This window comes from Hippocampus zosterae, chromosome 7 (assembly GCF_025434085.1).
Source record: "Hippocampus zosterae strain Florida chromosome 7, ASM2543408v3, whole genome shotgun sequence".
NCBI lineage: Eukaryota > Metazoa > Chordata > Actinopteri > Syngnathiformes > Syngnathidae > Hippocampus > Hippocampus zosterae.
The window spans coordinates 5309959-5336347 of NC_067457.1; the positions used below are offsets into that span (position 1 = coordinate 5309959).

The 26389-nt window shown below is 43.7% G+C and overlaps 2 protein-coding genes across 2 annotated transcripts; both read right to left on the minus strand.

Moving 5' to 3' along the window:
• Positions 1 to 1463: 1463 nt before the first annotated feature.
• antxr1c (ANTXR cell adhesion molecule 1c) lies at positions 1464 to 21505 on the minus strand. Its single transcript, XM_052069267.1, has 18 exons — positions 21015 to 21505; positions 14955 to 15026; positions 14459 to 14530; positions 14066 to 14147; positions 13871 to 13901; positions 13699 to 13772; positions 13523 to 13591; positions 13060 to 13140; positions 12831 to 12891; positions 12529 to 12627; positions 12385 to 12454; positions 9750 to 9828; positions 8279 to 8374; positions 8055 to 8093; positions 7784 to 7882; positions 7542 to 7706; positions 6740 to 6820; positions 1464 to 4362 (listed from the first exon to the last, which is right to left on the minus strand). Exons 1-18 carry the CDS (start codon positions 21179 to 21181, stop codon positions 4111 to 4113), a joined length of 1689 nt encoding a protein of 562 aa, XP_051925227.1. The 5' UTR covers positions 21182 to 21505; the 3' UTR covers positions 1464 to 4110.
• A 379-nt stretch (positions 21506 to 21884) lies between these two features.
• rbp3 (retinol binding protein 3) lies at positions 21885 to 25046 on the minus strand. The gene is made up of 4 exons (XM_052069266.1): positions 23760 to 25046; positions 23493 to 23683; positions 22912 to 23054; positions 21885 to 22585 (listed from the first exon to the last, which is right to left on the minus strand). The coding sequence occupies exons 1-4, from the start codon at positions 24951 to 24953 to the stop codon at positions 22260 to 22262; spliced, it is 1854 nt and encodes a 617-aa protein (XP_051925226.1). The 5' UTR covers positions 24954 to 25046; the 3' UTR covers positions 21885 to 22259.
• Positions 25047 to 26389: the final 1343 nt, after the last annotated feature.

The window sequence follows — 26389 nt, forward strand, 5'->3', positions numbered from 1 at the left end:
TCTTCATTTGTCTGGGTCACTAAGAAAGGAAGGATGAGAGACAGCGCCGGGCAGGGAAAACCAAACGGCCGTAAACATGTCATCAATGAAATTAGAGACAAAGAGCAAATTATCCCTCCTCAGTTTCTCCATCCTCATGTTTTGGATAGAGTCCATGACTCAACCCACTTTCCTCAGCATGAAGAGGGGAAAAAAAACACAGACTCTACAAAGTATTTAACTGGAATTGCCATTGGGCAATATCGTCCCATAAACACATTCTAAACACATTTGTTATTCCTGTTACAGCACCACCATATCAACTCGAAGGTGAAAAGTTAACTCTTGCAACAATTACAGATTCTTATGCATCCCGTATTCCACAAAAGTGACCGCACAACCTACATAAATTACTGGAAATCAATCAATCTAATTTTTTGTACAACTTTTCATGGGACAACACTGAAGAAATTACATTTTGCTAGCAGGTAAAGTAGGCAGTGTACAGCTTGTATTTCAATTTAAATGTTCTGTCCCCTCCAAATAATTCAACACACAACCATTAATGTGTAAGTAAATCCCTGGCAGGCGGCCCGGTAGTCCAGTGGTTAGCACGTCGGCTTCACAGTGCAGAGGTACCGGGTTCGATTCCAGCTCCGGCCTCCCTGTGTGGAGTTTGCATGTTCTCCCTGGGCCTGCGTGGGTTTTCTCCGGGTGCTCCGGTTTCCTCCCACATTCCAAAAACATGCGTGGCAGGCTGATTGAACACTCTAAATTGTCCCTAGGTGTGAGTGTGAGTGCGAATGGTTGTTCGTCTCTGTGTGCCCTGCGATTGGCTGGCAACCGGTTCAGGGTGTCCCCCGCCTACTGCCCGGAGACAGCTGGGATAGGCTCCAGCACCCCCCGCGACCCTAGTGAGGATCAAGCGGCTCGGAAGATGAATGAATGAATGAATGAATAAATCCCTGGCAACAAAAGTGAGTACACCCCAAAGTGAAAAATTTGGGCCTGATTTGTCATTTTCCCTCCCTCGTGTCACGTGACCCCTCCGTGCTACGGGTCTCAGGTGTGAATGGAAAGCAGATATGTTAAATTTGGTGTGACCACACTCACACTCTCCCATAGTGGTCGCTGGAAATTCATCTCATGGCAAGGAACTCTCTGAGGCTTGAAAAAAGGCAATGAAAACATTGTCGAATAGCCTGTAACTGAGCCTGCAGTACACGGTCCATGACCACATCGCGGTTGAACAGGACAGCTTCCACATAGAACAGGCCTCACCATGGTCAACCAAAAGAGTTGAGTGCGTCCTCTCTCGAGCTCGTCTCTGGAAAAGTCGATGTTCCTGTCAGTGTTGCCAACATTGCTGCAGGGGTTAAAGGGGTGGGGCTAGTCAGCTTAGATAGAATGCAGCCTCTAAGTGCACACAGGCGTCTTACACTTGATAATGAAATTTGGTTTCAATCCACACAGAGTCGAAACTGTCTGATAGAAGCTTGGACGTCAACCTTTATTGATACAGTTCAAAAGATCAAACCGGTAAAGAAATCATATACAGTATGTCTTTCATATTTGCTTCAATACTGCTTTTTTTTATACTGCAAATGTAAAAACACTGATAAGTATAACACATGCCTCTTGGGAATATCCTGTCTCCCCCCCACACATGTAAGCCACTGCAATTATTCCCCTTTTATGGAATTCCTGCAGTAGGAAATACTTACAAAAGGCCACAGATACTCAAGGTTGACCTGGTTTTAGGCACTCGGAAAACTCCCACCCCACCAATCAAAACGGGATGTGTCTGCATAAATGGAACGTAGTATTATTATTATTATTTTTTTACATGTACAAATTCATCAAGTGCATTCAAATCACCGTGACAATAACAATGATTACACACACGATAGAAGACGAGTGGTTAATGATAGACTCAATAAAAATGATTGTACATTGTTGATAGAGCATTATAAGTACTTCAAAAAGGCATTTAGATTTTTTTTTACCCCTGATTTTGATACGTGTAATTTTGGCTGTCAAATCAGCCGGCCAAATGGCATAGCATTTCCTTCAGCAAAGTGATTTAAAGCAACGATTGATTTCTGTGTTGTACATGACAAAGGGGACAGAAACAAGTTCGGGAACAAAGCCCAAAAATAACCACTGAACAAAAGAAGAATCCATAAGGTGTAATAAAGGAATGCCATAGTTTTTCAACACTTCTTTTATCGCTAAAATAGCTTACAAAATACACTCACTGAACACTTGATTAGGAACAACAACATTATGAGACGTCACTACCAAGAAGACAACATGTTGTGGCCTGCGAGTGCATATAGTACCCAATTAAAATGTTAAGTTCTGAAAACATTGCAGAGGTGATGATTACAAAGATGCGAGGCGTCGTCTGACTGGCAAGCTAGTTGTAGACTCTGCGCACAGTGTTTATGTCGGTGGTTGGACACCTTGTCGATTTTTCAAGTACCGGTACTCTCCTCCATTTCTCTCAGGAAATAAATTAGATGCTCTGTGAACTGCCCTGCAGTTGCAACGTGACCTTTGCTGATTAAAAAAAAAAGAATGTAGACATAGCATTACACAAAAGTAGAGAATCGGGATTGAATCCGGGAAAAACAAACAAACAAACAAACAAAAAACACGAGGAGAGTCATTAACCTGATTTATGGCAGCTTGAATTCATGAGTTTTAAATGCCATGGATGCAAACAAAAACAGCGTACTGTGTTCCAGCAGTCTATGTGCGCAGATTAAAACCAAAACAAAATAACCAACAATTACATATTGTCATGTTGTAAATCAAATCACGTGGTATAAGGACAAAATCCAAAGCCTCAAAGAGAAAATAAAAAAAACAACCAACAAAAACACACGTTGAAAATATAATGCAAAAACATACCTTAGAAAAAAAGAAAACCTTCTGTACACTTCCCTGTTAACACATATGACAAAAATGTGTGTCTTTCAACATGACTTTTCCTGAATTGAGAAATTGCTTTTAGCACGTTGTTGCCTAAAAAAATAGAACATTTTGACCAAAATAGCACCGACATTTTAGCTAACCGTCTTTGGAACTCAACTCAATCAATTCTGCAAAAAACAAAAACAAAAAAAACCCCCACCAAATTCGAAACCCGATTATTCTTTAATTCTCGATGGCAAAGGCATACCTCAGTAGTTGATTAAGAAAACATCCAATAAATCATATTTACTGCTTCTATTTACTTTGGTCCCAAAAGATTTTGCTGTCCTGCAACAATCATCCTGTTCAACGGTTCCCTGCATCACCCCCACGTTCACTTTGTATAAAATAGAAGATCAAGTTAAACTGCTTGGCAAATCACATGGTGTGCAAAAACACTGAAAAAAAAATGTGCTTGTCGAAAAAGCCCAGTCGGGTATTTTCATAATAATTCTCAATGTGGGGTTGGAATAATACAGAAGGGTGGAGCTGCCATTGTGGAGTGAAAATATTTTATTTTATTTTATAAAAAAACTAAACTTAAATCTTTTCTAATTATACCAATCCATTTGAAAATTAAGTAAACATTGTTTATTCTTTACTTTTATGCTTTTATTATGGCTGCAGTGTATGATTTACATTCGCCTTTTTTCGCCATCATGCATGCGCAGGTCAACACCTTATGGCGTTTTGGGAAAATGCTATGTACGCTCGAACGTATTTGCCACTCAACATATTTTTACTCCACATTGGCGGTTCTTACGCTTCCGTATGCAAAACATTTGCGTAATTGTTGAATTACAATCCTTTCATAAATTTAGTAAGGCCATCCATCTTTTTAAAAACAGAAACGGCCCCCTTATAGTGTTTAATGAAGAGCCCGCTTGGTGGAACCTACATGGCAGAGGGCGCAAGAAGCATGACAGGCAAATCTTGGCCAGTGAACTTGACTGACTTTCCCATACGAAAGAACAAAATGAACGACTAACTGATCACGCTGGTGTTTTTTTTTTCTGGGCGAATAGCAGACGAATCCCAGGCTGGAGGACTGACTTCAGACTGAAGGAGCTGGTCAACAGAGTGGTCAGTCTGTGAAGTTAAAGTGGGTCCACAAGGGGGGGGAAGCTGTTGGGGGACGTTTACCTGGGTCAATCAGGGTCGCAGGCTCGGCGGCGGACGCGACGGCGGTGGGCAGTGAAGCCCGGGGGGCATGCGGGACGGCGGGGGTCCCGGCGGTAGCTGCACCAAGGGCGGTGCTCTGGCCGGAGGGCCGGAGGTGACGGGGGACTCCGGCACGTGGCGGTAGTCGGGCGGTGGCTGCGAGGGCGTGTGGATTGGGGTGCGCGGTGCCGGCCTCGCCGGTTGGGACTCTCCTTTCACTCTCGTGAAGTTGATACACCGACCCTGAAGTGTGACAAAATGAACATTTTTGAGGAGAACACAAACTGTATGGATGTCAGATACCAAACCCCCAAACATCATACTTTGGTCAAGTACAAAGGAAAAAAAGAGTAACTTGTTGTTTTCTGTGCAACTTTTGCGTTTGACTTGGCTTGTATTGTTTTTGATTCACTGTTTTGAATTCTTGCCTCGGATTCCTCCATCGTTTCCTCACATTGAGGTTTTGTTCGTCGCGCATCTCTTTTCAGTGCCAATAATTTGTTACATTTATGTTTTGAATTTTCTTTGTCTTTCACGACTGTCCCTCGTCTGGCTTTGAGTCGTCCACCTCTGTCCCGAATTTCCAGCTTTGCATTCAGTCTTTTGAACTGGCTCTCGTCCTTAAAGTTACGTCCTCGAGAATATTCCTTGAGTTGTTTTCATTTCCACAAAGCTTGACTACTCTTTTCCTTTGTTGAAACTGTAAATGTGTGTATGTGTGTGCGTGTGCGTATGACATCTGGTCAGTCAAAAAGTATAAAAGACTGCTGGCCAGTTGTGTGGCACTGGTATGACTTCATTTACCCTTTCGAGAGCAAAATGGCCTCTTGGGGAGACTCGAGAATAAAATGTGGTCAGGCACTCACAGCACAGTCATTTTTTTTTGACCGTGTGTCTGTGTGCAGTTGTCTTTTGTGTTTGGAGCTCAACTTCATGCACGCTCTGACGTCAACAGAAACGATGCGGTTCGGAGTGGAGGTGACTGGGTTTATTGCAGGGAAGAGCCGAAAGAACTGTTTGTGAAACCATCAAGACTTAACTGTCCGGAACTTAACCCGTCCGACATGTCGCAAACATACAGTACAGTTTAGCGCAGTGGTTCTCAACACTGTGGGACTCGCGTCCTCCTCTTGTTGAACATTGCACCCACCTTTAAGGAAGTTAATTAAGAATCAATTTTTTAATGTTTAAAAATAACCTTTGAAAATACATGTATAATATATGTGTAAACGCTGTATGAAAAAAAAAATCCTGAAAACATCCCATGTTAATTCATCAGTATTCTAGCAAATGCGTCTGCAGCCGAAAATGGACCGATTACTCATCCCGGCTTTCTTCCTCCTAATGTCTCCCTCGACTCGACTCCTTCATTTTCACACCTGCTTCGCATTACGGACCAGAAATGGGTTTCAATGGCTGTGTGATTGCTGGCGCCGTGTCATCCTTGTAGCTTGATGCCGCCTGGTTTATTTTTAAAACCCGGCGACTTTGTATTAGAAATAAGATAAGATCTTCTCTGAGTTCAGAAATATCTTATAAGTGATCTGATTAAGTCTTCAACAAAGTTAAATGCTCGGACGTGTTCATGTGAAACTATTTCATTTCCGAATTTATAGTCAAAATATTGTTCACCTTTTTCTCAACTTTTATCCCAGCACTTTCCAAGCTATCGTTTGCTTTCATCTGTTCTACTCTAATCTTCGTCTGTCCCCATGACATCAGATCGCGGTCCAAGCACCGGTTAAAATCATGCCGCTCTTTGCAGAAAATGTTCCAATAATTCTTTTAGCAGGAATTTCTCGTTTAAAGAGTGTTGTCTTGGCATGGCAAACATGTCCAGCCCTTTTTTTTTGCCCCCAGAGACTAGAAATCGCTGTCAGCTTGCAATCTTGCAGGCACAAAAAGAAAAACATTCAATTTTCCTCATTGGCGTGTCGCAACCGGGTGACTTGCGCTGGCTGGGCATGATGCAACGTTTGCCTTTAAGAAGAAATCATGCCATATTTTTTCCACTAAAGTCATATGCGGTTTGCAATAAAGCCCTAAAAAGAAATATCTCCAGGCTAGCTCATTTCCAGGCACTGGAATGCTGTGTTTCACTCGGAGTGGAAACAAGCAGCTTTTATGTAATCCTTCAATTTGAAGTCGCGTTACCTGAACTTTATTTTGGGAAAATGCGCTTGACAAATAACACCTGCATTTTTCAAATAGATAGCGGCGTGCAAGCGGGCATTAACGTTGCCACGGAATACTCGCTCTTGCTGTCAACAGCTGTTTCATTATTGCTGTACATGACATTCTTCGGACTTTCATTTGACACACAATGTAAATCACTCAAAGCTGACTTACTGGAAAACTTCTTCGAGGTTTGACATTGAGTCTTCAGTGTTGACATGTGGATGGGTAATTAGATTCACTTTTGGAAACAAAGCTCCAGGAACTATTTTCGGTTCCTGGCAGTGGCAATATCCGCATTGTTTTTCGTCCTCTCCAATCATGTTAAAATGATACGCATGGCAAAAAAAATGCGCCTGATCAAAAAGCGGCGGCTTGAGGGCAAAAATAAATTCAGCCAAAGGGCGGTAAGAGATGAAGCAGAGTCATCCCGTTGGCTACTTACGTGATCGCCAGGCTGGGGTCGCATCAAAGAGACCTGGTCGTACCCGCGACGAAACAGTGCCCAGATAGCGTCCAGTTTCCCCTGAATGAGACAGATGAGAACATGGCATCTTTCGACTCAGTACTGAAATATAATTTGGCTTTACAGATGCCGTTGGACGAGTGGCAGAGTACACCCCGGACTGGTTGTCAAATGCACGGTATGTACGAGCCGCTGTTCTCTTCGATTAAGCTAACATTCAAGTTTTGGAAATGTGAACATAGAACATATCAAGTCCACACAGGAACTCATATTCCATTCCAGAACCTCAGGATTAAACGATATAAATCCATGCTGCTCTATTTGACTTGATGTTTATTTAGTCACGTGGCTGATGCACACAGCACACTTAACAGAGGCAAAAAAGCCCCCCAAACAAACTAAATACCTACAGATGTCGATGGGAATCTGGCTTCATTCTTCTCTCCCAGACGATCAGTTTATGCGACTCATAACTGGGATTAATGATATTCAATAAAACTTTAGAAGGGTAGTCTACATCTTGATACGGAACCTAAATTGAAGTGTGCTGTAGGGGGGGCGGGGGGGGGGTCTTTCCTGACATAAGCGGAGTCCAGTCAGCGCGCAGAGTGACTGGACCGGATTTTCCGACTGCTGACTGAGGTGTCGCCTTTCGCCATGAATCACAGCAGTGCGGGAGTCACGCAGAAACACACAAGGCTGTACAGTTTCACAGGCAATGTGTACAGATAACAGATTACATCGAGCTCTCCTTGCACACGAAATTAAACAAAAACCCCACCTGGATGGGGGTGTACCACTTCCGGTTCTGAGGCGGCTTCTTGGGAGATTTCTTAGGTTTGGGCTCAAAGGGTTCGTATTCCTGTTCTGGCATTTTCACCACTGCGTTCTTGGGCTTCTCCAGCTTCGCCCCCTCCTCGGTTGAGCCCTTTCCGCCCCAGCGCACCTTTTTCAGACACAAGTGCGAAATGTTACCCTTGAATATTTTGATTGCTACTATCGCCTGTGCGTAATATGCATCACCTCCATCCTCTTGATCCCTCCAATTCCTCTGCCTCCGTAATATGAGGCGTCCACAGTGGGCCACTTCTTCTTTGGCTGACCATCTTCGTCATCTGACTCCTATCAGAGCCAAAAAGTAAAATTACCTTCATCAGTTCACGAGCAAGGCTTGTTGTTACTTGCGCTCCTTATATCGTGTAGTTTTGTTGTCTAATTTGTGTTCAGGTTATTGAGAGATGTGCGCATAGCTTTCCCCCATTATTTTCCACTCAATGGTGTTTTTCCAACTTACAGGCTCGGGAGGAGGTGGAGGAGGAGGTTCTTTGATCACCTGGAAAAGCAGCACAAAATCGACATGTTCCCAAGAGGTAAAAAAAACAACGTGGTTTTGTTTTCGCTTCTCACAACCACATTCATCTCAATAGCTTCCTTCCTTTGAGCTCTCAAGAGTGTTTTGGAGAGCCCTCGTGTTCCTGTCATTTTTTTCGACACAACGTTTCCTTTTCGTGTTCTTACCACCGTGCAGCAGAGAGGCCAGAACCACCACATGAGCAGTAGGGCCAGGAGGAGAAACAACACCAGCAGGGTGATGAGAAGAATGGTGCCATCAAACTGTAGACGAAACATAGCGTAAAAGAAAAGGAAGCTGACGAAACTTGCAGACATCGTCTTATCTCAGACATTACCCAGGGTGGCACTAAAAAGGAATCCAAATCAGTCAGGCTGCTTTCATCTCAGGACATGACTAAAGCTAGTTCTTTCCCAGCGAGGCCATCTTATGTGACTAGGACTAGAAGTACAGTAAGGTCAATTCCTACTCAGATACCCGAACTGAACCGCTCACTCGAATTGGTCATCCAAAAAGGTGCAGGTATGGTCCCAAGGGGGGTAAAAGGCAACAGTCAAAAGCACAACAGCAGTATGTTAAAGGCATCACCCCAAGCTATTGAGATGACATCCAGATGTAGCCCTGGATGCGTCCATGAGGAAAAAAATAAATTATGCACTGTAACGCATCAAATTCAAGAGAAGCGATTGCACCCGAGGTCATGAAACTCATAGATTTTTGTTGTATGTGTAACCATTGCTGCAGTCAACAAACAACTTTCCAAACGTTTCATTGGCTTTGACTGTCAGTGGTCATTCTCCTGTTTCGTTTATTTATTTTTTGTCTCTCTTCAATGACAGCAGTACACGTCATCTGGGAAATCCCTCCGCGAATCCGTCAGTAACTTTGAGCTAAATGTCTGCGAGCCAAGTATGGATCCCATTACGGACTACAGATGAGGATCAGATGCCGGGTTGACTTAAGGCTTTGTCTCTCGCGTGCTGTTTATCAGAGATCGGTGGCAACACCGTCGCCGTCAGCCAGTCACCACCGGCGGTTTCCTAGAAGTCAAATAGTACGTCGGTGAGTTCCGTGAAAATAGCTGGCACAAACAAGTATGACGCAATGTGACTCCACTGCTTTCGCAGAGCATAATTTGGAAATGTTGGTCCGACAATATTATAGACCTCCGAAGTGGGTGATTTAGAGTACGGTTGCTGTTTATTCAAAGACGCTGTACCTTCCCCCCAAAAATGTGAAACTGCTATTTCAAGGTCAAAAAAGGTCACAAATGCAAAGTTGTGTTTCCATGAACAAAAATTACATACGTACAATACATAATACACTTTTTGGTTGAGGTGCTGCTACAGTATCCAAAGGGTCACATTTGATGTTAGTCTTCTGCTGTCTTTGTTATCTTTTGTTTTCCATGTCAAGTTTGTTTTTGTAAAATTCAGTAGCTATGATATCGCTTGATTGAAGTGGCTGACATAGTAAGCTATCCTTTCTTGGATGGGAACGCAAGCCAGATGATGATTTGTAAACCATAACATTTGGTGGTCACACGACTACAGTTAAAGAGGACAGAGAGATGATCGTAACACCAGACGCTATCAATAAAGATATCAAAACCCTCCAGATCAATAAGCTACCACTTACACACTCTGTGGTGGTGATGTGCACGTTGCTGCTGATGAAAGACAGACCGTCGTTCATGCTCACTTGAAGATAAATCACCCTGAAACAAAACAACAGCCGCAATTTAATTTGGGGGGCGGAACAGGAAGGTCAATACCAAGCACGTTTTTTATTTAGTCTGACGTATATTCGAATGAAGTCATTGAATTTGATACCAAATGTCACTGAACCTCCGAAACTAAAGAGGGTAAGGTCAACCTCGCCTACAGCCACTAAACTCAAAGTCAAATCCTTTCCTTCTACAACGGTGGGAAAAGAAATTCTGGGAAATCCTCGTGACCTCTGGTGATCCTTTGGCATTGAGTTACGAAAAAACAGAGACAAATTTGGATGCCCCCTCTCCACCTAAAGTCCCTCGCTTGTTTTGTACTGACAGAATGAGTGAACGTAAAAGAGGTTTTGCAGATGGAAAACAGGCGACCAGCTGATAAACTCGGTTTCACACCGTCACACAAAAGCGGTCTGGCGAAAAGGGGGCGATAAGGGAAGACTTAGTGGGTGCAGTTCATCAACAGAACCACGCATATGACGTTGACACTGTTATTACGTGAGTTTAAAAAATGGATGTTTGATGTGTGATATATGTGGGGAGGGGGTGGCTTTTTCCAGATGTGGTTTGCTTGTTTGCGTCACATATACTGATTGTAATCAGGAGCATATGTGATGAAGTGAAAGTGGAGTACGTCAGACAATACAGTATCTGGTTGTCTAGGTTTATGTTAACAGGCCACGTTCTGTTTGGGGTGGGCGGGCAATAATTCTACCGTGACTCAAACCGCAAAGAGTAACTTGTACCACCGCTTAAAGCTGTCCTGATGTTAAAAATTGGTGTGTATGTACCTCACTTAAATAAAATCGATCAGGAGGACTCATAAAACCCCCAGAAGTAGCATCGTGTAGTATAAATTGCTACCATCTCATCTTTTGAATGTATATTTATGGAAACACGAGAAATGAGATTAATCCATCCATCCATCAAAATAATTTCCATCTGGCTGCATTTAAGAGGCTTAAAATAACGCACAAAATGACAAGATTCCGGATTTCTCCGAAGTAAACCAGCCTCCGATTTTTGTAACTGACATTCCGACGTGCGCAAATATTTTTAATGGCCATGTGTGCTGAAAGGTTCCAAAAGAGCACAAGAGCACTCCCTGCGGCCTTTCCACCACGCTGTGAAGCGAGACGTGCACAAACTCAACACATGACCTCACGTTTGTAAGACCCCCACTCGCTGTGTCGAGGCTTTGATCGGCCCAGCGAGATTGATAAAGCTGATGGGATGACAAGGTTTTTTTTTTTTTAAAGGGACACGGTGAAACGTGGGGGATCGGGGGGCGGGGCATAGATGGTTTGTGAAGCCATAGTGACAGCAAAAGTCAAGAAGCAGAGAGGAAGAAGGCCGGGGAGGGAAACGGTTGAAGTGTCAGATGGTTAGGTGGTGATGCATGAAGCCATGAAAAGTTTTTAACTTTTAGACGATTTTTGTTTTTTTGAGTGGGACAATCTTGTCTGTTTTTTTAGGCAGGAAAACACTTCATTTTTATGACTTCTTTGCCACGGCATCAATCATGATGTGTGATGCTTGATGAAATGTCTCCACGATGCCGCTGCCATGTTAATAACTTTAACATCATCTGGAAATTTGGTTAGTAACTCTTGTGAGGAAGTAATATTAAAATCAGGAACTACATTTAATTTTCTTATTTTATTTTGTGTTGCCATTCATATTTGCAAAAAAAAAAGGTTAAGTTGTTAAAAATCGGGATCTCAAAATCTTTTTTTTTCTTTTTTAACTTCCCCATTTTTTAGAGGCAGATCAAATGTTGATTTTGGCTTAGGCTCAGTCCAAAAAGTAAACTCAAAGTGATTCATTTGTGCGTGTATGGATCTTGCGTGCAACGCAGCGTTACAAATACTTTAAGCAATTTATAAACTCAGCGGCTGGGCTTCAAATAAATACGCAACGTCAATGTCTTCATTTTGCGACGACAGATTTTACTGCTGTGCTCTCATTCAAGACGGAAGCAGAGCAAATACACAAAGGCATCAAGTGCATTGCAGAGCTGCTTAGATTTTAGTAAGCCGCCCTGGAATTTCGCGAGAAAAGTTACCTTGGATAGGGTCAAGTGGACATGTTTGTTCCTTGTGTTTAAATACTGTATAAACATGCGTGCGACGCTGTTTTTCCGTGTTCGAAGAATGCATGCGGAAGGCGTTTAGCACCTGGTATTCATTGCGGTAGCGTTTAAATGGGACATTATGGAAAATGTATTTGAATGCTGCATTCAAGTAGTTGTGTCCCTGGAGTGTAAAAAAAAAAAACAAGTGGCAAATCTGCTTTCATTGCCTTGCGTGCTTGTTTTCTGGCCACCACGAAAGCTTTCCACTGAGCCAGGTGGAAGAAGAGCAGACCGCCAAACGATCCGCTTGTTATTTTCACAAACGTTGGGGGCGCTCACCATTGGCGCAGCCCCTCAAGCAAGCCGGTTTCAACCCATACTCATGCAAATATGCTGTTAAAAAAGTCTAATTCTTGATCCTTGGGTTACTTTGATGTAACCGGTGATTCAAATTGTGACAAAGAGAGACTTACTTCCCGACTTCGTCAATGACAGGAGCAGGACACAGCAGGAAGGTGTTTTCTACACTTGCAGGCTTCTCATCTACAATGTGAATCGGGCACATTTTAGTTTCACGTCCTTTCGGTTCATTCCGGAGCATTAGGGTGTCTGCTTACTGATTGTGACGGTGTCGTTGATTTTAAAGCTGCACAGCACCTGGTTGATGTTCCTGCCATGGAGGAACCCGTTGCCTCTCACCACCACTTGGAAAGTCTCTGGTTACATGCCAACATTTTGGACCCATGAGACGAGTATGCCATGACAAGAGCACATTTAATGCTGCCTTGTTCAAGTGGCGTAACGGGTGTGGTATGAACAGAATTGAATGAAAAGATTGACAAATGAGTGCTTTTTGGATCCTATTTTTAAAGTCGAACCAAGTGCCCAGACCGTGAAACAAATATCTGATCCACCCCACCTCCTGCGCACACGCTGGATGGCTCAGCTGCCAAGATCTCAATGCAAGATTTCTTGATGATCTGAAGGGGGGGAAATTAAAAAAAATAATTTAAAAAAAATTCCACATCGTATGTCATTTACACGGCATGTTCCAATTTGGATCACCCGACATGTCATTAAAACCCCAGAACCACACTCAACGGCGACAGCGGCACAATGCAAATTTGACAATGAAGCCCTTTATTTACCGAATCGATGACACCCCGGAGAGCGTGGAAGCCTCCCAAAACAGGAAACACGTGTTCGATGGTGTCTGCAATGGTCGCCAGCTATATTTACCGACGGAGGGAGAAGGGGCGGGGGTGGGAGGGATGAAGTGGGAATGCAAAGAAGAAAAGAGGGAATTAATTAGGATTCCAAAAGTACTTCATCGACACTTTGCACAAGGTTAAAAGACGTTTGGATCATTCTCTCCATTCCAAAAGTTCTCCAACTACAAATGTCAACCTCCCAATAGTAAACAATAGTACACAATGTGAATTGGATGAGATTCAACTTAAGTGATGATTACGCTAAAGGCCAGATCCGGCAAGACTGAATGTTCTCGTTGATATATCAACCGCGATGGCAAAATTGAGACATCTGGCGGAGTTGGGGACCGCTATGCACTCTCTTATCAATTTCTAATTTGAAACGGGTAACATCCAATACCTGCGTCTCATTGAAGTCTTTTACGCCAACGCAATACACGATGGCCCCAAGCGATCGGGCTCGCTCGGCCTGTTGTCAAAAAAAAAAAAAAACATGTCAATTACTCCCGCGGAAAACAAGCAATCAAACAATGGGTGTTCCCTCGGCTTCCCGAAATGTGCAACGTGTGAAACTACCTCTTGCTGTGCGGTGATAAGTTGAACCTCCTGCAGTTCTCCGTCTGTAAGCGCGATGATGACGCTAGCCTTGCCTGCAAAAATAAGATCAGCGACAGCTCAACCGTAACAAAGTCTGTCCAAATTAAATAAGAAATGCACCCATTTTTTTTCTACGTCAGTCGCTGCTTACCAAAGTTCTCCTGGTATATCTGCTCATTCGCCTTTAATGAGAAGAGAGCTTGATCAGGATGTGCCAAAGCAGCGCAAACTTCACATTTGGATTTTAAACGCAAACACGTGAGACTCTGCACTAGGGTGCCACTTGATTCTCTTTTTGGTTAATGTCCTTTTATAAATAATACAGAGGGGGGCTTTAATTGCCTACCTTTTGCAGTCCAAGGTGCATAAATGTGTCTCCACCCGGGGTCTCCCTTTTAAGCGCATTAAGCCCCTTTTGGATGTCCACTCTGCAAAAGATAACGCAACCATGCACCTTCGCTTTGAATAAGTCTTTTTTCATCAAGTCCACAAAAAAAAAAAAAAAAGCCAAGCAGTAACAGCTACAAGGTCACAGGCGTTCATTTACAGCAGCGTGTCGTCATGGAGAACATCTGCTTTCACTCCGGTCCCATGCTTTGAATCAAGTTTGATGACGATTGCTTCCTTTTGCGTGAGAGCACTGTAGTGTCATGCGGTTTGGCCGCGAGCCTCCTCAGCGACTTACTTTTAACGATATTAAAGTCATAACGTGGAGGGTGAAAATATGTCTTTGTCTTACCTTTTCTCCGTAAGTTTAAGGATGGTGGATGCTCTTGAGGAGAACGTTATGAAGGACATCCTAAGCATCGGACTGGGGGGAAACAAGCACAAAAAAAAAGGCCCTGAGGACTTGCATTTTGTCAGCGGTCAGGAAGGGAACAATAACGTTTTCGGGAAACCCCAACAAACAAAACGAGAGACAAGTTAGGCTGCTCAACTGATTTAAAGGTTAGCCTGCTAAGCGTTTGGACATACGCTGGGATGTAGCGATGTAAGGGATACTTTGAATTTTATTACTCTGCAACGTGTGTATGTATGTGTGTGTTTCTCTATGGAGAACTTCGTCACGGGGCTTCAGGAAGTCCACTACGGAGAAAGACATTTTCCAAAGTGGCCGCAGTCGTAAACTGGTTTTATGCGACCTCATACGGTCCACTTGAATTCTTGGACGCTCACACAAAACATGGCCTTAAAATAGCACACTTTCTGGATCTGCCTCTCGCATTGCATCTTACCTTTTGAATTTTTCTGCTAAATTTTCCACAAAGTAGTAGATTTCATCCCAGTGATTCTGCACACTGCCAGACCTGAAACGCAAAAAAAACCAAACCATCAATCAACACAAGTGTTGCTATTGATAATGTGCTTTCACTTGGTCACAAAAAGCTTTCAATTGAATGTTAAAAGCAATACACTTAGAGTTAATTTGAATGTTAGCATATTTTTTCTTTGTACACTGTAATAAATTAAAAATGACCTTGCATAATCAGCTTTGTTTTCTTGCTAGAATGCCGGTGAGCAAGTCCCCCCCCCCCCCACCACCACAAGGCTAAGCTAGGAAATTAGCTTAAACCATTAGTGACTTGTGAATGGTAGCTTGTAAAGCATTTGTCCAGGCTAATGATGACTGGAAGCATACCCAGAGCTCCTTTTCGCTCCCAGGGGGGCATTATATGACTGGTCTATAAATGGACATAATAAAACATCACAATGGAGCAACATCTCTTCTGGATGAAATGTTTGTGTCTGCTAATTGGTCATTTTGATCAATGGTCTGAGCCATACTTTAGGACGCTTCCGGCACAATGTGAGCAGTCATCAAGTTCGTACCGTAGTTAAGTTGAAAGAGAGAGATGACACATGGGAAATGAGCTAAGCGACTGTGGTAAAACTACAGCGCCATTTAGATGATGACGCCTACACGGAGGCAAGTTCAAGGGAGACAGTGTTATTGTAGGTGCTGACTGACTGATGTAACAATATTAGACGAAAGCGCGCCAACAAGTGTGTTGCTGTTTCTCTCTGTAAAGGACAGAAGGTCAACACTGTTTTTCCCACAGTGCTCACTTTGGCTTTCCTACCTTAATTGAAGACGGAGCGCGCACATTGGCCCGATGATATGATGCCTCTTCAAGATTTGCACCCCTAGCAAAATGTGAGTCAGTTGTGACAACAGTTCAGAACCACTGCCCGAGAAGACTGCGCAAGTTTGCCCATATGGGCATGTGAAGACTTTTCGATTAACCCCACAAAGTTCTTTGGACTGTGCGAGGAAGTCGAATATCCAAGGGGAAAAAAACCCACACAAGCGCCGCAAAGTCTTCGAACCTTGTGGTGCGAGGCAAACAGTGCAACCCACTCATCCCAGGGAGGGTGCTGCAGCAGCATCAAATGCTGTACATTCACTGAGCTCATTGCTTGGGGAATTTTTGACGGATCGTTTTTGGCTGTGGGGTTGCATGGTACATAGAGAAGACTTTGTCAATGCCAAGTCTCATCACATATGTGATGAGCTGAAGAAAGTTAGAGGCATTGACTCATATTCCCAGCGAAGGGAACAATGGCTGATGAGCAACACCTACCCCCTCGGTGACTCCGAGTTTTAGAATTCCCCGTGTAGACCACACATGCTGCAAATATCTCCTACCCAAGACAGAGAGGTCTTCCACAATGACATGGACCCCATGAACTCTGGTGCCCGCTTGTGCAAAGAAACAAATGGCAGCCGACGTTCTACCTCAGCATTTTGGCCCTTCTTGGTCTGATAAATCCCACTCCGCACACAGACCAACACAAACATATGAAGACTTTCTCATGCTGACTGGGCTGAGGAAGAGGACAAGACCTTTAACAATTTTCAAATGGCGTAAGCCACACTGATTTTGGAACTGTGTACAGAGATTGTTTCCCTTCCCGTACCAGAAGAAAATAATGCCTATTTTCTGCTGCAGGTATTCAAATACACTCCTCTCTGATGATTTATTTAATGTGGTTTATTTGCTAGTACTTGTTATTTTACTTGGATCGCACCCATTGTGTGAGGTGGCTGCCGTCGTGGGACTGAGGTCTAGCTTGCAGTTTCGCTCACCTGTTCAAACACCACCGGGGAAAGGAAGTGGACCATTCTGTGCGATTATTATTTTATCTGGAGTGCATTGCCCCTACTAATTTCTTTTGAAATCACATTTCGGTGGTTTGAGCTGAGCCCTAAATCGGACTGGTTTGGGGTTTTGCAAAGGTGACGGGGGCGTTAGAATGTGTGGACGAAGCGATTGAGGCCAAGTTGCATCATCGCAAACAATTAGGTATCCCTAAAAACTAGAAGCGGTTTTGACCAGGCTCCTCAATAGTGGACACCTGGTTCTGTGCGTTCTCACATTTTCAAAATTGGTGAGGATATACAAAATCCCCACTTGTGTACGGATGTCCTGCAGGACTTTTAACACCATTCCAGTGTTAACTCTCATGAGACGATTTTTGTTTTTGTCAGCGTAGGAGACCTCCTGATCATGGCATATTATTCTTTTGTGGAAGAGTGGGTCCCATATTATGGCTTCATCGCTAGGCAACGACATTTCATGGCCACCGACAGTCATAGCACCCGGTTGGAAACAATGTCGTGCATCGTTTTCCCACACGTTTCAGCAGCAAGTTTTGCTCTGTGAAGGACTTTGTCTGTGGGATCACACGCAGACTGGAAGTGAGGCAATGTGAAAACTCTGTTGTCTCATTTGCCTGCCAGATAGAGTAGTGACGATTTACCAATCATCCGAGGGCCAGGTTTTTGTGTTTGTGTGTGTGGGCGTGTGTTTAACCTTCTTTCAGCGCAGCTGGCAAACAAGTCAAAACAGCTCAGAAATGCACTATTAGCGCCGCGCTTGTGATGCGCTAGCATTCTAACCGTAGCGTGCTGAGTGGGTAAAACGCAGCGTGTCGATGTGAAAAACAAAATGAGTCAGATACACTTCTGGGTAGACTTGGGGGAGGCTGCAAGTCAAAATGAGAGAGAAAAACAAAGGAGATGGTGAGGAAAGACTAAGACAGGAGACATACACAAACATTATTTCTTCCTTGCGTATAATTCAAGCTCTATCTTCATGTTGACCTGGAATCCAGCTGTTTGCAGCTGTGTCGTTGTTGTCGCCTGGTAATGCGATCTAAAGTCGACAAATAATGGAAAATTGTATGTAAACAAGAGGTTGGGTCTCTGGGGTGCCTGCCCTACTTATTATGGTCTGTTTCTAGCATTATGTATTTCTGGAAAAGGTAAAAGTCAAGGTATGGGACCCAAGCCAGGGTGGACGGACGTCGGCGAGGGTGGATGACAGCATGTGTGGGGGCGGGGGGGGGAAAAAAGCCCTTTTGGGCCAAAGGCTTTGTGGCTTTCGGCCTTATTCTCACGCTTCAAAGTGTGGACGAAGGAAAAATAAAATGTGAAAAATCCCTACAGCGACCAAGACGGCTGTCTGCCATTCCAGCTGGGCCTATCCAGACCACCCCAGCCTGCAGCCAATAATGGTGCTCCAATTCAACTGACTGGGCACAAAGATTTGTTTGTTTAAAACCACTAACCTACTTTTACAGCTAGTGCTCCGCTCTGACTCTTTGCTGTGGCACTGCTGAGCTAATGCACATGCATGCAGGTACATGCAACTAAAAGGGAATGTTTGGACAAAATCAAATAGGGCAAATCGAGAGACATTTCATATTTACATTGTAGTTTTATTTTCTCGGAAACATTTCATCTTAACGATTAAAAAACATCTGTATTGTATTGTGATTAATCCAATGATCCAACTCTGCAATTTACTGACATTATTTTACTATAACAGATTTTATTACAACGCTGACATTGGAATTTAGAACAAGCCAAGTGCAATTAATTCCGTAAAGTACTTTTATTTTGTATTTATTTTTTTACAAGGCAATAAATGCTGCTCGAGTGGTCCCACACCAATTTGTATCCGTAGCATCATCTTATTCGACATGAGCATTAGCATTTAGCGCCGAGCAAAGTTGTGGTCTGTACTCGGTGAACTGCTGTTTGGAAAACATATTTTCTCGTCTCATCTTATCAGTTGTTTTAGCCTACCGACATGAGCATTTAGTGCCACCAACAATAATTACACTGGATGGTGTAGAAAAAGCTGACAAACTAGTGTTAAGTTTCATAGCGGATATGGACTCATACGATCTGTGTTTGGTAGTATCTAATCTTATCGCACGTGCTGACACTCTAGAAGCTGATATCAAGAGATTGCGACCTAAAAATAGCATTTATCGGGGGTTAAGAGGCGAGAACATTTCTTTTTCATTTGCTTCCAGTGCATGTGGAAACATTTTCTGGTTGCATTACATCATGCAATATAAATCCCGGATCCAATGCACACCCCATAACTCATACGAAAGCAAAATATGTAGACAGGAAGTAACATTCATGCCTAATTAAAATTCTGGGATTCTATTTAAATTCCCAGAGATTCCAAGAGATTACTATAACTCATGAAAAGTACCACTACTTTACATTCTCTTCTTTCATACGGATTAAGCCCGGTTTACGCCGTGTCTGCGAGAAAAAAAAAGCCAAAGGGATAAAACTGGGCGAATCTTTTAAGATTACTCCTCTTGTTTGAAGTCCACCAGCCATGTCTCCTTGTGAGTTTCAAATCCTCCCCGGAGCAAGCGCTGAAGCTGGCACGAGAGTTAACAATAGCTCCGGCCTGTAGTCACGTTATTCTTAGCACGTGTCTCTGTGTTTTAGGCAACAAAAGCAAGTCAACAACGGACTGCACATCTGGACTGCAGCCCCCGTGTTTTAGCTTCTAATTTGAGTTGTGTCGCAGTAAGAGCACAGCGTGTCAAACATTAATCTGTGTGGTTAGATTGTATATTCCTGATAAAGACATTCGCCCGATGCCGTGAGATGTTACATCACACCTTTGAAGGTTTTGCCTATCCTACATTTTGTTCAATTTCCAGTAACTCCTGGTTTTTCCCTTCACACACACCCATAGTCATTCATACCTTGTCTTGCTTCCACAGATCAATACTGTAAATGGATAGGTTATATTAGGAAGGATAGATTGATGCTTGAACAGAGAATATAGATAAAGTCACTCCTCTGATTAACGCCCAGTAAAGTTCAGTTGTTCTTGTAGGCCTTTCTGGCATATTTTGCTTTCTAGCAGAAGGTTTTGTGCTAACACCGATTGCTAACACCGTTCATAATTCCGTCTTTTTTTTTTTCTCACAGGTCCCAGTTCCGGCGAACAAAAAACGGACCCAGAGCATGACGCTACCTCCCACCACCACGCTTCATTGCAGGTAGGGTGCTCTTCTGCTGTGTTTGCGACAAACATACAGTACCTTTTGGATTCATGGTCGCAAAGTACAACCTTGGTTTCACTGGACCGTGACAAAATCCCCCGTACACGATTTGAACAAGAGTGCCAATGTTTTGCGTATATAAAGAGTCGGATAGAGATGTACAGAGGAATGGCTAAGCAGATAGTTCTTAGATTGATGGATGAATGGACGATTCAGTACCCGGAAGAAGAAATTGACAAATGTATGGAAAATGTGGATTGATAAGTGTGGAGAGGTGATGATGTCTATTAAATCTAAGTTTAGGGGTTGATCGTCTCACTAAATTTGAAACCATATGTGGAAGTGCCATCCCTGCGAACTATTCGCTGCTTACTGTATTATAAATGACAGTGTCCTTATGAGTGGCTTTTTATGATCTGTGAAATCCCCCAAATGGAAGAATGCAATTTTTTTTTTTGTTCACCATTTAATTTTCTTCACTGGCAGTCTGCGTCACACCGCTGAGGTCCAGTGCCCAGATGTCACTAAACCACAGCATTTTTCCAATGCGCGATGACAGAAGCACTAATGACAGAGTGATGGCTGAGCGTTCTCTTTGCAAACATGTAAAAAGAAAGAAAGAAAGAAAGAAAGAAAGAAAAGAAGTAGGGAGATGCGAGTAGGTCAAAAAGTAGTGACACTTCTCCATACGTTTTTGTTTGAAAGGATGAGTGCATGAATTCTACATTGCGCTACAGAGTACATGACGGTCATCCAAACAGTCGCTCCTCTTTCTGCTTATTCAGCAAACCACAAGACCTCCTCCTCTGCTGCGTCACCCCCATGCACATGGAGGTAAAGATGCACATTGAAACTCGTGGCACACTCATCTTTGTCTTTTACAAATCCAATCTCGCACACAAACCATGCAGTAAAAGCACCAACATGTTTTGGGATAATATGTATTAACGGAAAGGACCAAAACTTACTTATCAAGCACAAAATAGAGGTCAAAAGCGCCTTGACAAGAACTCTCTTCCTCCTCTTCCTCTTCATCCTGCAGCTCCGGTTCTGCTCTGACGGGCGATGAAATTAGCAAAAATAATCCAAAGAAAAGCAGAGCAAGAGACATGCTCCACAATAATCTTGGCACCATTTCTTCTTTTTTGGGGGGAGGGAAAAAAAAGTAGTTCCTTGGCGGCTTGGAAAAACACACAGTAATACACAAAGTGCTCTCACATCCCACCAGGCAGTTTTAAAATGAAAGGGATGCTCGGAAGAAACCAAGAAAAAGTGTACCCGGTGTTTTAGCGAAAACGATTAAAAATGGAGGGGGGTGGGTTTCTTGTCAGAGAGTCAAAACATGAAAAGGAGGTGAAGAAGCGGAGCCTTGTTGGCACTCGAGGATCTGGGAACCCGTGGGACAAGCTGGACTCAAATGGACCCGGTTTCATATTTCATCTTGAGGAGGAGAGATTGAGAGAGCGAGTGAGAGGAGAGAGAAAACGGGTCAACTTCCCACTTTGCTCCTCCCATGTCAAACTGGGAAGAAGAGGAGAGAGGAATAGGCTGGGATCTCCAAAGTGTGACCCTTCAACTTTACTCCCAACTTAAAAGATTTTGTGTATTTTACTGATTTTAAAAGGGTTTTTTTTGTCACTTTCCATCCGTACAAATCAAGTTTGCCTGCTTTAGTTGTGCAAAGGTGAGAAACTGAGTGAATTTTAATCTGAGGCAAAGCCCTACCAGATTTAGCACAAGAATACGAGCCACACAGAGGTTCAAATCGGGACCAACTCTTAATGTGACCCTTTCAATTAATATGTAACATTTATAGTTCAAAAACAAGACAGCACACATTTCATTCATATTTTTATTTGGTCTCGCAACAGGGACAGATGGCCAAATAGGTTTTCGTCTCATAAAGTTACCATCAGAATGCACAAAATGGACACTGGGTGTTTTCAACACACAAAGATGAAAAATGATTTTTTTTTGTGAGAAGGGGGTTTACCTTTCCCAATTTAAAGTATCCATTTAGAAATACCAAGAACGCTCTCAGTCAGACTTAGTGCCGGTTTTTGAAATGCTGTCATCCACAAAATGCTTTTAAAACGTTGCTCTATGTCACGAAGAGACTAAGTAGGCGAAAATACAATAGCATTCTCTTCTTTCTCTCCGAACAAGTCGAAATCCAACAATTTGTTCAAAGCAGAAGCGAACCTTCATACGATTCACTTCTGAGCACCCAAGTGCTTGTTTAAAATGCCCTTCGCTGTTTCGAGGGCCGCCGCCGCTGAGACGGGTATGTGAGGTGCAATGCCACTTCTCTCCCAGGCCGGCGCCAAGGTAGCATCAGAGTGCACTGTGGGGATGCTCAGGAAGACGTCGCTAGCACCGACTTGGAAGGTCTTGGGGGGGTGGCATCCACCAAAAGTGGGCTCTCCCACTATCATAGCACGGCCAAGCCTCTTCATGATGAAGACGAACTCCTCTGCCGCCCCGGCTGTTGCGCCACTAGTCAGGATGATCACACTCTTCTTGGACCCGTACCTTGTACCTGAATTAAACAAGAAGGGTTTAACACCAAGAAGTAATGAAGTATGAATATTCTTACGGTACCCAAGTAGGTTTTTCGGTGTCTTTACTTTCTACATTTTAATACAAATGCAGCAGCTTTACTTTCTACTCGAAGCAAAGCTGGTTTTCAATGTAATACTGGTTGTGGAGGAGATAAGGGACTTGCAATGGGTCATTGGCTTAGATGGAGGACACTATGTCAGGGATCTCAGTAAAGACTTTACGCTTTAGTCAAGAATCCAGGTTAGCAGTACTGTATCGCAGAGCAGCATTAAAAGGCGATGGCCTGATGCCATATCCAATTACCCGTGAGTTCAGGCAGTGTGTGGAGTTCTGTAGTGGTGCCAGACTGTCTGTCTGTCAGCTTGTCCAGTACAATCTGCTGGTCGGCGTCAAAGAAGTAAGAGCAAAAGCCAGCGATCGCCGTTGTAGGGCCCCCGAGGTTGTTCCTGCAAATGCATTTACAGGTCAAAATGAAAAGTAGGATTCAGGCGCACAGTTAGATAAGATGGTTCCACTCCACAACAGGGTGACTCAGCTGCTCCTTTGCTGGATTCAAGCACTCCTACAAAGCAACCCTTGTGTGAAATTGGAGTGATAATTTAACCCCAATAACTGTAAGGAAGGAGTAAGGAGTGAATGGTGGACGACACACTACTGGTTGCCAGTTGATTACAGAGCGGTGATGTAACTGGAGTGATAACGCAACACCTACCAACTGCACCAAAGTGAACGCTGCCAGTCGTCGATCTTAGGGCATCAATAGAATAGTTAATGTACGTTTTGAGGACACCGATATGCAGTCTATCTATACCTGCAACCATTTTAATTAGCCATCCTGACAGACATTTTGAAAAGATATCTGGGGTTGGCCAAAAACTTCCCACCTGAGGTCAATGATCATTGCTTTAGTGTTGACAACTTTGTTCCATACGTGCTCCACAATAATCTGGGCAATGGTCTTGACCTCCTCGAAGTCTCCGAACATGTCAAAACGCAGGTAGCCAATGTTGTTCTCGAAAATGTCCGTGTGGAAGGAGACTTTGATGAGATCAATGTACATCTCCGGAGTAAAATTCTGAGGAGGCAGGAAAACAAGACTTTCAAAGATGCGACAATGACAACAAAAATCAGTCCGTGCTTTGGGGTCTTACAATGGGGGGCAGGACTGGGGTGTTGCTGGTGATCTTCAAGTTCTTGTCACCAGATAGGGTCTTCAGGTCTGCGGACAGTTTCTCTTCAAGGCCGCTCTTGGAGACAATCCCGCTGTAGTCGCCATTCTCAAGGAGCCCTTTCAGCTTTGCCGCAACATCAGCACCGGTCTCCTCAAAGGCATAGTTGTCAGCAATCAGGGCTGCCGATCCCTCAATGATGCCTGGCACCTGGACGCGGAGTTGAACTATCTTGATGGCTGTAGCGAGGGCGTCCTCTGCGTGGACTTGAACATCAGGGGTGACGCCCGTTTGCTCCCAGGTTGAACCAGTGATGGGGTTGATGGACTTTGCGGTGGGCAAAGTCACATAGAAATCCGTATCGCCCACTTTGAATTGATCGATTTTGACAGAGCCGCCGGCGGTCTTCTCTCCAACAACGGTGGCCCTCTTCATGTTCTTGAGGCAGTATGCGACATCTTCGGCAATGCCCTTGGTGTTCTTGCTCGTGAGGATGATGAGAGGTTTGGTCGTGTCGTATCTCTCGCCCAACAGCTTGGCCATAGACAGCAGCTTCGTGGTGGTGTTTGAAGGACGGTCATACACACTGTCGATGTGAATCGCAGATTCGGCTGCAGTGAAGTACGAAACAATATAGGACAGTCCCGTGATGTCCCCGCTGACTGTGTGGCGCAAATCAAAGATTAGAGCTGAAGTGGGCAGAACTTTGTTCCAGACTAAGTCCACCAGCATCTGGCCGATCTTGTCAGCAGCCGCCTCCCCGAGGATGTGATCGATCCTCATGTACCCGATGTTGCCCTCCAATATGTCCAGCTTAATGGCATTCTGGAGCATGGCGACCAGCTGTTCAGGGGGCAGGGCGGGCATTTGTGGTGCAACCACAGGGACGAAGTCTGGCTCGTAGGTGATCTTCAAGCGTGGGTCACCTATTGTGGTTTGGAGTCCAGCGCTGAGAACTCGAGACAAAGACTCACCATCTGGAATATTGAGGATCTCTGTATTGCCGCTGGCTGCGGCGATGGCCTCCTTCAACCCTGCCAGCTTCTCTGGCGAGCAGTAATTGTTTAAGACGATATTTACCATGTCGACGATAAGGCTTGGAGGAAACGCGGCATGGATGAATGCAACGTTGCCTAAAATGACGAGATACAGCACCGCGAATAGAGCCTTTGCCATTGTTCTGTCAACTTAGCCACACTGAAGATGAGTGCGGCTGGTGAACGGTCCTCTGCCTGCAAAGAGGTTCTCTGTCAAATGCCTCTGTTATGGCTGCACAATTTCTGTTGACGCACACATAAGAGGATTGAGCCCACAATAAACCTTTAATCGTATTACACCTTTTGGAAGGCAATAACACGGTTGCCAAGTGGGCGTAGAAACCGGGAAGCGTTTCTAAAGATACTGTACTGTATGTAAAAAAGTCGTTTTGAGCATCGATACCAAATTAGCATTATAAAAAGAGATGAAATGTGGAGAAATCTCCAATAAAATAATTTACCCTGAACATGTCTGCAATGGCTTTTATCCTAAACAACAGAACTTGTTCTAATCTTTTTTTCATGACCAGTACAGTACATAATTTACCGATTTGGATTAGGAGCCAGGCATCTTGTTGTTGTTTCTTTTGGTAGTTTGTCGCCCTCTACTGGTCAAACAGAACACATACAACAGACAGAACAATCCTGCATAGTGCATTTCTGTGTCAGTGAAGTGACAAATGTAAAAACAATAATCTTGCTATTGCATGGGACCAAAGCTCCCTTATTTGTGGAATAAATGGAAGATTAAACTATATATAAAAAAATCAATTTCAAACATATGGCCAAAAAACAAGCCCTGGGGTCTTTTGCATCAATGGGTTAATGACTGATTTTTTCCAAGACGTTATTTTGCCCAATGAGGAAAAAAAACTGTTCCAAGATCATTATTAGACAGGCTTGAATTTCAAAGACCCCTTTTCAAAATTGACAATGACAACGTCCTGTTTAGTAAATGGCCAAAAATTCCCCCTGGCGTGCACTTTTAAGCACTCAAATATGCTCAAAAGCCTGATCACGCTTACATATTACCGTATTATGAAAGCTGGCGGCAGCGGTGCACTTGAGTACAGTTAAGTGGTTGCGTCTGGGTCACTTCACAGCTGAGTGTTTGTGGACTCGTGCTATAGCTGCTTTTAATCACTTTTTCCTTCATGACGGAAACAAAAGTGAACTTGCTCCATTTTGAACTCCTTAGTTTAGTTTACAGAACGATAGAGCCGAGTTTGGCTTAGCTGAGGACCTCTGGGAAAGTATGCGCACATATTCTCTATTGGCAAGGCAACTCTCGGAAGCTTGGATAATCTTTTTAGTCTCAGTAGGTACAGAATGCCACTCGTCACAGCCGCTAATCTGATAAGCTTTTTAGCCTCCCGAAAGATTTAACAAATTTACAGTAATAAACAAGAGTTGATTCATGGTATGTTTTCGGTTTGGCCTCTGTGGTGCAAGTCCAGGGACTAGTCTGCATTCATGCTTCATCATCCAACCCCCTCCTGTGTAGTTTCAATAAGTGTAAGCCTGTCTGCCACACGACAGACTGCCATATTTTCCCGATCTTTTATTTAATACTTT

Excerpts from the sequence above, each read along its gene's own strand:
- antxr1c (XM_052069267.1), bottom strand. The coding sequence starts at position 21,181 with ATGGTGCCAAGATTATTGTGGAGCATGTCTCTTGCTCTGCTTTTCTTT. Across the intron at positions 7,883-8,054 it reads CTCCACCTCCTCCCGAGCCT|GAGTCAGATGACGAAGATGG; the intron begins GTAAGTTGGAAA and ends TGGCTCTGATAG. Across the intron at positions 4,363-6,739 it reads GACCCCAGCCTGGCGATCAC|GGTCGGTGTATCAACTTCAC; the intron begins GTAAGTAGCCAA and ends GTCACACTTCAG.
- rbp3 (XM_052069266.1), bottom strand. The coding sequence starts at position 24,953 with ATGGCAAAGGCTCTATTCGCGGTGCTGTATCTCGTCATTTTAGGCAAC. Across the intron at positions 23,684-23,759 it reads CCCCAGTCCTGCCCCCCATT|AATTTTACTCCGGAGATGTA; the intron begins GTAAGACCCCAA and ends CTGCCTCCTCAG. Across the intron at positions 22,586-22,911 it reads CACACTGCCTGAACTCACGG|GTACAAGGTACGGGTCCAAG; the intron begins GTAATTGGATAT and ends TGTTTAATTCAG.